At 37.0% G+C, this 13,368-nt stretch overlaps 5 protein-coding genes across 5 annotated transcripts; 4 read left to right on the forward strand and 1 right to left on the reverse strand. All coding sequences in view use genetic code 12, as the record gives it.

The window, feature by feature from the left end:
* Positions 1-469: 469 nt before the first annotated feature.
* CPAR2_803770 (trans-hexaprenyltranstransferase) lies at positions 470-1,918 on the forward strand (the record flags this gene model as incomplete). Its single annotated transcript, XM_036808247.1, has 1 exon — positions 470-1,918. The coding sequence occupies one exon, from the start codon at positions 470-472 to the stop codon at positions 1,916-1,918; it is 1,449 nt and encodes a 482-aa protein (XP_036665002.1).
* Positions 1,919-2,174: 256 nt separating this feature from the next.
* On the forward strand, positions 2,175-2,861 carry YRB1 (Ran GTPase-binding protein; the record flags this gene model as incomplete). Its single annotated transcript, XM_036808248.1, has 1 exon — positions 2,175-2,861. The coding sequence occupies one exon, from the start codon at positions 2,175-2,177 to the stop codon at positions 2,859-2,861; it is 687 nt and encodes a 228-aa protein (XP_036665003.1).
* A 470-nt stretch (positions 2,862-3,331) lies between these two features.
* PHO81 (Pho81p) lies at positions 3,332-7,144 on the forward strand (the record flags this gene model as incomplete). Its single annotated transcript, XM_036808249.1, has 1 exon — positions 3,332-7,144. One exon carries the CDS (start codon positions 3,332-3,334, stop codon positions 7,142-7,144), a length of 3,813 nt encoding a protein of 1,270 aa, XP_036665004.1.
* A 151-nt stretch (positions 7,145-7,295) lies between these two features.
* CPAR2_803800 (uncharacterized protein) lies at positions 7,296-9,440 on the reverse strand (the record flags this gene model as incomplete). Its single annotated transcript, XM_036808250.1, has 1 exon — positions 7,296-9,440. One exon carries the CDS (start codon positions 9,438-9,440, stop codon positions 7,296-7,298), a length of 2,145 nt encoding a protein of 714 aa, XP_036665005.1.
* Positions 9,441-10,440: 1,000 nt separating this feature from the next.
* Positions 10,441-13,122, forward strand: CPAR2_803810 (uncharacterized protein; the record flags this gene model as incomplete). The annotated part of the gene is made up of 1 exon (XM_036808251.1): positions 10,441-13,122. One exon carries the CDS (start codon positions 10,441-10,443, stop codon positions 13,120-13,122), a length of 2,682 nt encoding a protein of 893 aa, XP_036665006.1.
* Positions 13,123-13,368: the final 246 nt, after the last annotated feature.

The following is a 13,368-nucleotide window of genomic DNA, read 5'->3' on the forward strand; positions in this document are numbered from 1 at the left end:
GGCTATTACGGCAGCTGTTGCTGGGCATTGAAAATCTTCTTCAGCATTATAGTAAAGGATATGGTTGGTATACAGTGGCCTTTTTTCTATCCTATAGTTTCTTCTTTTTCGTACTTATTTAATTCTACAACTTTTGCTTTTTGCATTGATGAATGTCTTATATGTAGATGTGTTGTGCTTATGGGCAATTTGCTTACCAGATGTTTAGTTGATGTTATTTACACATCAATTGGGTACATTGTATTTGTTATAAACACAAATGTCAAAAACAACAAAAACATCCGAGTGAAATAAAACAGAGAAGAAAAAAAAAAAATTCTCTTCTGTTTTTTTTTTTTTTTTTAGCAACCAGAGAGACAAAGGAACAGATTCCATGAGATAGACCACATCTGTGTACTTTATTATTCAACTTTTGCATACTCTACTAGCACCACCACCACACTCATTAGTAAAAGCATCCTCCATTCACATGCTAAGAAACATAGTCAAGAGTCGAAGGCTCCAGTATTCCTTCCACCCACGAGCTTCTTACTCCACCGGTACTAATTCATTCAAGACAGCTGTTGAAACTGCTGAAAAATTGGTGTCACCACCAGCTCAAACTAAATTTCAAGATCCATTTTCCATCGTCAGTCATGAAATGTCCAATTTAGCCAAATCCATTGCTAGTTTAATTGGTTCTGGCCACCCAACATTGAATAGAATAAGTTCGTATTATTTCGAAGCTGAAGGTAAAAATGTTCGACCTTTAATTGTGCTAATCTTGAGTAAAGCATTACTGAAGATTCCTATACTGCAACGTCAAAGAATCAAGATTGATGAGTATGATGTTACTGAACAAGAACACATTAAAGGTACACCACAACCGGGTCAGGAATCAATTGCTGGGTATAGTGTTGATGATAGTTTAAGTCCATTGAATATCTTGCATGGAATAAATCCCAAGATTATATTGGACCCTTTGAGTAAACCAATGGATAGACTACCTGAAATGGATAAACAAAATGGCATATTGCCCAAACAAAGAAGATTGGCAGAAATTGTCGAAATGATCCACACTGCTAGTTTATTACACGATGATGTTATTGATTTATCGGATGCAAGAAGAGGTAGACCTAGTGGTAATATTGCATTCACCAACAAGATGGCTGTCTTGGGTGGTGATTTCCTCTTGGGTAGAGCTTCTGTTGCCATCGCTAGGTTGAGAAACCCTGAAGTTATTGAATTATTGAGTACAACAATTGCCAATTTGGTTGAAGGAGAATTTATGCAATTGAAAAACACCGTATTGAGTAATAGTGGGGAAGAAATTATAGATAATGATGGGGATGAGAAAAGAGTACCACAACCAACTGGCAAAGTACCCACTGAAAAGCATCAATATTCAGTCAATGAAGAAGATATCGTTGACCATGATACCAATGTTCAAGCCGCATTTGAATACTATTTGCACAAGACTTATTTGAAAACCGCGTCGTTGATGTCTAAATCATGCCGTGCCGCAGCCGTGCTTAGTGGTGCTGAAGATGATGTTATTGAAAATTGTTACCAATTTGGTCGTAATTTGGGCTTGTGTTTCCAAATCGTTGATGATATGTTGGACTACACAAGTTCCGATAAGGCGTTTGGTAAACCAAGTCAAGCTGATTTGAAATTGGGATTGGCTACAGCACCAGTATTGTTTGCTTGGAAACAAGAACCTAAATTGGGGGAATTGATTGCAAGAAAGTTTAATGAACCTGGTGATGTTGAAATTGCACGTCGAGCTGTTGAAAAATACCAAGGTGTTGAACAAACTAGACAAATGGCGGAAAAGTATTGTATGGATGCATTGGCTAATTTACGTATATTACCTGAATCTGATGCCAGAAGTGCATTGGAATTGTTGACAAATTCGGTATTGACTAGATCCAACTAGAGAGATGTAATCTTGTATATGTATATAAAGAAGAAGTTGATAGAGTTAAAATGTGCCAGTAGTCACATCAGAGTGGTTACGTTGTGCTGTGTTGTGTTGTGTTGGTTGGTTGTCCTCTTGTGACAATTGTTTCTGTGCAGGAATAGAAAAAACCCAAAAGTGCAACTAAAGAAGGAAAGAAAATTTTTGATTTCAACAGAAATCGTTTCAGTTTGATATACCACATTCACATCAATTAAAGTTTACGATATCTACAATGTCAGCTGAAGGAACGAAACCAAGTGTTGAGGAATCATCATCATCATCAATTCCAAAACCGCCAACTTCAAATGTATTTTCTATGTTTGGAGCCAAGAAGGAAAAGAAGGAAGAGCCACAACAAGAAGCGGCAACTGACTCCAAAAAGGAAGAATCAAAATCAGAGGAGAACAAGAAAGAAGCAAGCGCCACTACTACTGCTGCTACTGCTACTGCTGATGACGATGAAGCAGCTGCTGAAGAAGAAGAAGCTGATGTTGAGTTTACTCCCGTGATCCACTTGGACAAGAAAGTTGAAGTCAAGACCAACGAAGAAGACGAAGATGTAGTATACAAAGTGCGTGCCAAGCTTTTCCGTTTCCACGCTGACACCAAGGAATGGAAAGAAAGAGGAACTGGTGATGTGAAATTTCTCAAGCACAAGACAACGGGCAAAACTCGTATTGTTATGAGAAGAGACAAGACTTTGAAAATTTGTGCCAATCACTTGATTCAACCAGATTATGAGTTGAAACCAAATATCGGATCCGATAGATCTTGGGTCTATACTGTTACTGCTGATGTTTCTGAAGGTGAACCCGAGGCACAAACTCTAGCTATTAGATTTGGTAATAAGGAAAATGCTGATTTATTCAAGGAACATTTTGAAAAAGCTCAAGCCGAGAATAAAGAAGCTAAGAACTAAGGAGTGGAATGGGGTATAGCGGAGTGTATATGTGTAAAGTAGATAAGTTGCATATAGTTTTGACTTGGTCAGTAAAGTACATGTAATTATCAAGGTGTAGGAAGGTTTTGTAGATGTAAACTGTTGTTCACGACATTGTGCTCTTCCTCTATTGTTTTCCTGCCGGAACCGCCAGTCGAACATAGAACAACACATCTTACTCAAAAGGATATCAGTTACTATAGTTACATACAAAGTGGTCCACGTGCGCCAAAGAAAAATTTATTTTCATCTTGACACAAAAGAAAGATTTTATCAAAAGCATAAACCCAAGGAATTGTTTGACCAAAAGTTTCAATCTTTTATATGATCTAACTGCTTTTCTTTCCCAAATCAACCTTTCGTACAATTTTGGGCACCTCACTGGATCAACCAGCTGAAAGAGACCTTTTGTTTTTTTTTGATCTTGCATCGACTACTCCTCAGAACAGATGAAGTTTGGTAAATATCTCGCGTCAAGACAATTGGAATTGCCCGAATATTCAGGTCATTTCATTGACTACAAGGCTTTAAAGAAGTTGATTAAGCAACTAGCTATACCAACGAACAAAACAAATGGAAATACGGTCAGTTCAGTGATTGCAGGTAACAGTAATCTGTCGATATCGGAAATCCAACAATCTCTAAAGGAAAACAAGGCCACGTTTTTCTTTAGAGTTGAAAGAGAATTGGATAAGGTTAATTCATTTTACCTTGAAAAACAAGCCAACTTGGCCATTAATTTGAATCTACTTGTTTTGAAACGAGATGAACTCTTTACAAAATCTCATGCTTTTCTTCTTCAACATTCACATGATGGAACCACCGCCAATGTGGATTCAGCAGCATACTTGAATTTCAGAAACTCCATTTCATTTCTTAATTTGTATCAAAATTTCAAAAAAATTCATCAGGATCTTATTCGATTACAACAATTTATTGAATTGAATGAAACGGGGTTTTCTAAAGTGGTGAAAAAATGGGACAAGAGATCAAAATCTCATACAAAGGAGCTATTTATTAGTACTGCTGTTAGTGTACAGCCAGTGTTTCATAAAAATGAAATCAATGAATTGAGTGATTTGGTGACACTGTCATTGTTTGACATTGAGAGTATTATGGATGGAGATTATTCTTGCTTGGTTAATTACAATGCTCACAGTACTATCTCGTCATCGATTGAATCTGATTCGGTACAACGAGATATTGCTCCTCCTTCAGCATCAGGCTCAGCCTCTGATATAGTGTCAAACTCACCGGCATCACATAATAATCATGCTCCACCGTTCATTAGACAAACCTCGATTCTGATTTCACCCAATAGCAACACCGAGGTTGATGAATTATATTCTAGTTTTGTCAATGTTGCAACCATCAAGGATCCAGACTTGTCGTTACTTGCTCGATGGGTAGAGAAACTCAATGGATCGCCAAAACTAGCCAATGAACCCTTTGATGCCACTGTCAGATACAAGGCGTCTAAGATTTTTCTTTTATCAATCACAAACCTCAAAATATCCGATTCCTTTTTAGAATCCTTTTTGAAACTAATCAATTTCGATATTGATTTCACATTTGTTAATGATGATTTCAACAACAACAAGACTGTGTTTCATGAATGTTGTTCTATGCCACCTGCATCCACCCACAATGAAAGCCATCATGTTGTCATAAACAATGGCGTTAAAGTTATAAACTCAAATGATTCAATTAATCATTCTAGAGTGTTTATCGTGGAGTATATTATGAAGACGTATTCACCACAAGAAGTGAGCAATTTGCTCAAGAGACGCGATTTCAATGGACGTACTTGTCTACATTACGCGGCTCAAAATAATAGAAGTGACTTGTTGGATATCATTATTCCGGCATTCCCAACAACGCATATCGACGACCTTGATAACGATTCAATGTCGCCGTTATTGCTAGCAATTAAACATGGGCATTTAAACATCATCAAGAATTTGGTTCAATTTGGATCAAATCCATTTCCTAGAACCAATAAAGAAACACTTCAGTATTTGCCCATAAATTATGCGTGTAAATTCGGCGACTACAAAGTCTTGGAGTATTTGTTATCAAATGAAGAGTCATCTGATTTGGTGAAAGTTTTGGTGAATGAACAAGATGTTGAAGGATTACTTCCACTACACGTGGTTGCTCGTGAGGGTCATTACAAATTGATTACATTGTTGATCAAGTACGGAGCCGAGGTGAACAAGACTGATGGGTTCAACAAGTGGACACCGATATTTTATGCTGCCGCGGAAGGGCATGTCAAGACAACTCAAGAATTGGTCAAATTTGGCGCCAAGTTGGATATTTTGGATGAAGATGGATACAATGTGTTGTACTATTGTGTTGTAGAGGGGCACGTTGGTGTGATTAATGAATTGCTTAGTTATCATCAGGATATGAATACAGAATTGGATAATCACCTGAATGTTGAATCGGGCAAAATAATGTCGATCCAAGGTGATCCTATCCGAATGAGCGATGATAATGATGACTCAGAAGATAGTGGTCAATCGATTGATAAAAACAATGCCGATAGTATTCCTGATTTGCAATTGCCACCACCGATCCTACCATTGAGACGATATGGCCACAATTTCTTAGAACAAAAGGTTTTAATTGAATTGATTTTCCCTCATGATGATCAATCTTTTATAAATTTATTCAATTCAATCACTGATTTGAAACCAGGGAGAATTACATTAACGTCGAACATTTCCGATATTGTTCCGAGAAATATTTTGTTGCCTTTGGAAGATAAGAATCATCATGGTGGTGCAAACAATAACAATTGTGTTTTCCAAACTGATGTTGACTCATTGAATGAGTTTCGTATCGATTTTGAGATTTTCCCCAAATTTGGAACGCGATTAATTGCCAAGACTACCGCATTGTCGTTTTCGCATATTGATACTACATCGCCAGAGATTAGTTCGATTGAGTTGCCGTTGTTCGATTTAAGGTTGAGAAACATTGGTCAATTAAAATTCAACTATCAAATAATTTTCCCATTTTCAGGAACTGTGCTTGAAACTACTAAATTCGACACGTATTGGAAATCGTCAACAAGTATCATCAAGAACAAACAGACCTTGAAATTGAATGCCGCGGGTGGGTTATCGCCAAACAATTTTTTATCACCCAATGCCAATGCCGCTGTCAATGCCAGTGGGTTAAACCATGGTCCCAATGCGCGCCCAGTACAAGTGCAACAAGAATATCTATCTTCATCATCATCAATTGTCACCGCAACTTCATTATCAGGAGAATACTTACGAATCAGAGTATGTCTCTTGAACGATGGCACACCAGTTGTGTGTCCACATTGGTCGATTGCCATTACTGAAACTATTGATTTATACTTGCCCAATTTATCACTTGAACAACTTAGCTCCATAACCAATGATTTATTTGACTATTCTAAGGTCATTCATGATTTATCAAACATGACCGTGAAGGATATCGGATTAATCAAAAAATTGTTACGTATTATATATTTGCCGTTGGATATCGTTTTGGAAATTTTGTCTCCTGAAATTAATATCAATTTGGAGTTGATTTTCCCATCATTTTATGAATTGGAGGTGTTGCCATTTGTCGGCAACATTCAAAAAAATTTAAACAACTATATTGATTTCACATTGAATGATGTGTTTAACCACATCAAGCCATTCAAATCCAAGGAAAACCAACACAACCATAATAACCATCATCAATCATCAAGATCAATTATCCTCCTTTCTTCAAATTCATTGATTTGTAAAATTTTGAATTGGAAACAACCAAATTTCCCCGTGTTTTTAATCATGAATGGAATTACTTATAACAACAACTTTAAAAAATTTGAACAACGATCAACTAACGGATTATTGATTGACGAAGGGAAAGATCAACAAAATAAAGTTTCCAACAAGTACTCCACTACCACCTCCCCATCTTTATCATCATCCACTGAATTGAACAATTATCAAGAGTTGATCATCAGATCCATCAAAGAGGCAGTAAATTTTACCATGAACAACAACTTATTTGGTCTAATCACATCCATTCATTTGCTTGATCTTGTACCGAAACTAATCCCATTAATTCGTAGTAGAGGACTCATTTTGGTTGCATCTAGTGATACCAATGATCAAGATGATGCTGAAGAAGAAGTGTTGAAGCGCGAATTGGACTCGTATACAAAGACCGAAATTAATGGATTGAGATTTGATGATGTATTGAGTTTTAAGCAGGATATCACCATGTGAGAAAGAAAATTTGTATATGTTTACGAATATATAGACGTTTCTGCATTACTTATTAACAACTGGTATGTACATGATTATTACTATTACATTTATTTGGTAGATTTAATAAAAGAAAAAACATTAATTAACATGTGCTGTTGTCCTTTGGGTGTTATCTCCTTCGTCTTGGCGGAGGAGGAGGAGGTGGTGGGGCCTTCTTTTTCAAAGCCTTTTGCTTTATTGATGAATTCGACTCAAGTGAGCTTGATGAAGATGATGCAGTTCCATTTTGATACAATTGTCGACGTCGTTTTTCCGGTATAGGGATCTTGGGTAATGGTTTTGATGTGAGGTATTCATTAGGTAAATCTAAGATATTTGAGTCACGGTAATCGAAACCAGTACCAGAAACATTGTTGTTGTTGTTGTTGTTGTTGTTGTTGTTGTTGTTATTCTTGTTTTTGATTGTGGCGGAGGTGGATAAACCATTCAAATCTAAGCCAGTTAGAGCAGATTTACCATTCTCACCCAATGTCAACTTTTTTGAAAAATCAGCGAGAAATACATTATTGTTATTCTCCATGAATATCGAAGGTGATGATGATGCTTGAGCCAAAGCTCCTGGATCTAGATCTCGTTTTGATTTTGATTTTTCACTATTTTGTCTCTCCAAAAAATTGTGTGCTGTTGTATGTTTATGATAATCGCTTCTACTCGATGATCGAACCGAAGCAATACGAGTAAATAGTCTTGATGATTCACGTTCAACTGTTTTTAAGTCTTCGGGAGATGATAACTCTGGAGACTCCTTTTCCCGTTGTGCTTCATTGACCTTAGTTTTGTGGTTCGACAATGACTTTTTAAGCCATTTGACATTCATGCACTTCATTGCTAAATCCAGAATGAACTTGCCTTCATTGGCATCGTCTTGTTTCTGACCTGAATTAACAACAACGTTACTCAATACATTGTAAAGTTCGTGACTCTTGTATCCGCCACATTCATTTAGTTCAGAAAACATGAGAATGGGGAACAATACTCTCAAATACGTCACAATCAAAATATTATCCTTGTGCTCTAAATTATCCAATTCTCTTAAAAAAATATCAAGCAAGATTTTCAAATCATTTCGATAAATTAATTTAGCTGTGAATGAAGTGGTGAACACGAGATATAAAAATTTTAAAATCAACAATATAATGATTTGTGACTCTTCACGATTCAAATGATATATGAGCAAATTGATAAATCCAACAATATTGTTAACGTTGCTTTTCGAATTATCATCATTATGGATCAATTCCTCAAAAACTTTGTTTGAGTGTTCATTTCGCGAATATGAACTCATTAAAAACTGCTCATTTATGAGTAGCAAGAGCTTTAGCTCTTCATAGGCAACCAATTTGGCTTCGTTGTGGAAATCGTCATCACTTTCCAAATCGTAATTGTTGAAACCCTCTGACGATAATAAATGTTTAATGATGGTGACAATCACCTCATTATTATTGAATGTCAAATCCATAAACTCTGTAGGTGACAATATCTCAACATAATAAAAGTATTCAAAAATGATATCACAGCCGAATTTTAAAATGACAAACGATGATTCTTCCTTAGCGACGGCTTTAATCTGAGTTGATATAAATTGTGACATGATGAATATAAAGCGACATTGTTCCAACGTCTTGAATAAGATATCACCGTTGACTAAATCCAATGAATTTGAAGTTGCTGAAGATGTGCTCAGTACATCACTTGATTCGTCAGCAAAATCTTGATCATTGGAAGTGTTTTTTAGCTTGAGTAAAAGTAGCAAAGTTATACACAAAAACTCCTTCAAGCACTCAGATTCATATGCCACTTGATCATTAACCTCCCACTCACTCTCGCTGTTTCCGTCATCAGTAAACTCCAATCTGTAGTTGGTAATTGTAGTGAAAGTCTCCAAAAATGCTAATATTTTCCCAATGCAAAATTTGAAATTCTTGACAAATAAATTCAGGGTTAAAAGTTTAAGCGCATATAGTGACAAGCTCTCATAAGTAGGTTTAGTGTCAGCATCATTATTGTACAAATTGTCAACGATGCACTTGATAAAGATGGAAAAGTTTTTATTGCATTCTTGAGAATCACTATTGATTAAAATTAAGGAGAGTTCTTCATCAAAATAATCACGCTCTTCATCTTCAGCAGGCAAAGTTGTAATAGACGCAAATGAGATGCTTGTCGATGCTCTAGATGGAGCTTGAAATGGTCTGGGGAAAGTTGTGTTGTTAGCATAATTACCGTCTCTTGTTGAATTTGATATTTGAGACATAATGTTATTATAGAGAAGCCATGAAAATACCTGCTGTTAAGTTCATGAAAGACAAAAGATGCTTTAGTTAGTTCAAAGATGTGACGTGAATGGGTGACCCTAGTATCTGTGAAAGCAGTAAGATGTAAATGTCAATGAAATGGATAGCCCTGTTTTAGACTGTTCTCTGATGATTCCTAAATTTAGAAAATTGGAGCCAAAAAGAAAAAATGAAGGTCGTGTGAAGATTCGAAAATGCAAGGCTAAACCTCTAGCGTTGGTTCCTTCGCAGGAGAAACTGGCGGTGAGTAGCTAGTTGCAATAGTGTTGTTTATAGACGTACAATAGTGGTATAAAGACTGAAGATGTAACGCCTTGATGACAAAGTTTGGGTATGGGTTAGCTGGAGGTGTAAAGGCCGCGTTAAGTGCGGCTTGTTCTCGATTGCTCACAAAGTTACACCCAGAGTATGACACCAAGTGGAAACCTCATATATATATCCAGCATTGCCTTCACCTATACATCATGCGAGCTACCCTTTGCAATTGAATAAGTTACTAATCATTGGGACAACCTGCTAGTATTCTTCCCCCTACGTTGTGTGCGATTCTCCAAAGCGCTATTTCAAAAGACAAAAAAGCGCGTTTTAGAAATGACAAATTATATGCAGGAGTGTCGTCTAGGTGTTCGTCACACCTTGTATATCTATACCAATGTGAGCCACAGTCTGTATAAGCCAACGTTCCTTCAACAGTGGTTAGCATGCTCTTAGCTGTAAGCTCATGTTCAGTGGAAGTACCGTGTTCGTAGGTGTCATTGGTGCAACTACTACTATTTGCTACAACTTTATTTATTGTTTTGTTTATGCTGTGCATATAGCGTGACAAATCAAAAAAAAAAATCAATCGTAAACAAGAACTAAATATCATAGAGTTTGACCGTCTTAGCTAGAGCATCAACAATAACAACTGCACACTCCTTTTCCGTCATAAGTTGACACATCATAGCACCACAAGAGTCAATGTCCATCTTTGAATTCGTCCAAGTTACTTGGCAAGTTATAGGAGATGGGTCCTTGGCCACAGGAAATGGATCAAACGGAAATAAAAATCCTGAACCAATACACTCAGTTGGACCGCAAAGAGTGTTTGCAGCACAGTTGGTCTTGACTTTGACATCTGGTATTCTATTGTTTCTACTATTTTGTATAATGAGATACCGATGGCCCCACATTTATGCTGTTCGGACGTTGCGACAACAGGCTAAAAATATATTGAAACCATTACCTAATAATCTTTTTGGCTGGATCAAAGTGGTTTATAATTTGAAAGACGAAGACGTATTGTCTTACTCAGGGTTGGACTGCTATGTCTATTTGTCATTCTTCAAAATGGGGATCAAAATCTTCTTTGTGTTGGCTATATTCTCCGTGGCCATCTTGAGTCCTATACGGTACTATTTCACAGGAAACTATGACAAGGAGGGTATAAGCCTGAAACCAAAGAATCCCGATTTTCATGATGATTTCCCCAGGTTCTTATGGGTATATCCAATTTTCACATATTTGTTTTCCGTTGTTGTTTTTTACTACTTGTATGAATATACCGATAAGGTATTGAAAACAAGACAAAAGTATCTAGCCTCACAGAACTCCATAACCGATAGAACGATCCGTTTGGACGGAATACCGAAGAGATTGCTCAGTAGAGAAAGGATTAAAAAATTCATTGAAGATTTGGGAATAGGAAGAGTTATGGATGTCAAGTTGATTTACGACTGGACCCCGCTTGAAACCAAATTTGATGAGAGACAGCAATTGTTGAGAAAATTAGAATATGCATATGCGTCTGAGTACAAAATGGATATCAATATTTACAACCAGCAACGCATTCCTGCGGTTAACCCTGAATGGAACGAACCTTTGGATAATGTCAAAGCTAGAGAACTGATTGACCAATTGTCAAGAGAACTTGTTGAACTCGATGAAAGTATAAGAGTTATCCAGAACAAATTTGATCCCGAATCCACCACTATTGACGCTAAACAACATCCTGAATTTAGGGTTGTACCATCAGCATTCATTACCATGGATTCAGTCGCATCTGCTCAAATGGCTGCTCAAGCTATTTTAGATCCTCGTGTTTACAAGTTGATTGTGAGTTTGGCTCCGGCACCACAAGACATCATTTGGGGAAGCTTCAAATTTCAATACAGTGAAAAACTAGTCAAGTCCTACATGATTACGTTTTTGATTGTCTTGAGTTATGGTTTCATTATTTTCTTAGTTGTTCCATTGACGTCATTGCTTGATTTGAAAACAATCACCAAATTCTGGCCAGCTGTGGGTCATTTCATTGGCAAATCCAAATGGTTGACAACTTTTGTCACTGGTATTCTTCCACCATTGTTGTTTACCTTGTTAAACATTCTGTTTCCCTACTTTTACCGGTACTTGTCTCGATTTCAAGGATACTCATCCAATAGTGAACTCGAGTTGTCAACATTATCGAAAAACTTTTTCTTCATCTTTTTTAACTTGTTTTTGATTTATGTTGCCGCTGGTACGTTTTGGGACTACATGTCTTACATAAGTGACACCACCAAAATTGCCACTCAACTCGCCACATCTTTGAGACGAATGTCATTGTTTTACGTTGACTTGATTTTGTTACAAGGATTGACCATGTTTCCAGTAAAGTTATTGCAAGTGGGGGACTTATTCTTGTTGAACGTTATCGGGAAACTCTTCTTTTTAAAATCATTCATTTTGAAAACGGCTAGAGATTACAGGTCCTACTACTACACCCCGCAAATACTAGATTTTGGAATAAATCTTCCTCAACATATCATGATATTCATGATCATTTTGATCTACTCAGTTGTGTCGACAAAGATTGTCACTTGTGGGTTGATCTACTTCATTTTGGGATTATTTGTCTATAAGTACCAATTGGTGTACAACTTTGTTCATCCATCTCACTCCACTGGAAAAATTTGGCCCATAGTTTTTCGTCGTGTTATTTTGGGTTTGATAATTTTCCAATTGTTCATGTGTGGGACTTTGGCCTTGGATAGTGCCATTTTGTTATCGCTATTGTGTACGCCGTTGATATTTGTAACACTTGGTGTCTTGTACAACTTTGAAAAGAACTATGTCCCACTATGTGATTTTATTGCTTTGAGGGCCATTTTGAATCCGTATGACTTCAACAAGTTGTTTGAAAACGATGACCAACTGTTCAACTCAGGGGATGGTCAGAGTGAGCATGGCTCGACATCAGCAATATTAGATGATCAAGATCAAGATCAAGATCAAGAAGGCGACAATGTATCAATCTTAGTGAATGACGGTGATGGACCTTTGGACGAATCATCCGTTTTGAATGCCGGAGACGACGACGCAAATGGTCTGATGGTGATTAACGAGGACCAGTCACAAAAAAAACTTAGGCGAAGAAAATCAACTATTGATGAAGAACGTGAACAATTTACCGACTATACATATCCACCGTTGATTGATCCATTAAATGGTCCATGGGTTGGGTTTACTGGCAATGTCGTTTCGATTGTTGAGTACCGAGGTGGTGTTGAAAATATTTTGGAGAATGGTCAATATGGATCTACAAACGATGGTACCATAATATCGTCAACAGAAACAGAGGTGATTGTTAACAAAGTGCTCTCGGTTAGCGAATGGGAGTGAATAAGTCAGTTTGCAATGCAAATTTTAGTAGAACAAATCGCAATTAATAAAAATTGTTTCACCTATACCACACGGAGAAGCAAATCAAATAGAACCACAAATGGGGTTGTTTCAGCAAATCGAGTTAAAAAATGCGTACTCTAGCAGTTATCGGATCAAGCGTATCGGGCCCATACGCACACCCCTCTCTCTCTCTCATCCCATCAGCTTTTGTCGTCTAATTTTCCTCACACAAACGTAACACTA

Source organism: Candida parapsilosis, contig 005807 (genome assembly GCF_000182765.1).
Source record: "Candida parapsilosis strain CDC317 annotated contig 005807".
Classification (NCBI taxonomy): domain Eukaryota; kingdom Fungi; phylum Ascomycota; class Pichiomycetes; order Serinales; family Debaryomycetaceae; genus Lodderomyces; species Lodderomyces parapsilosis.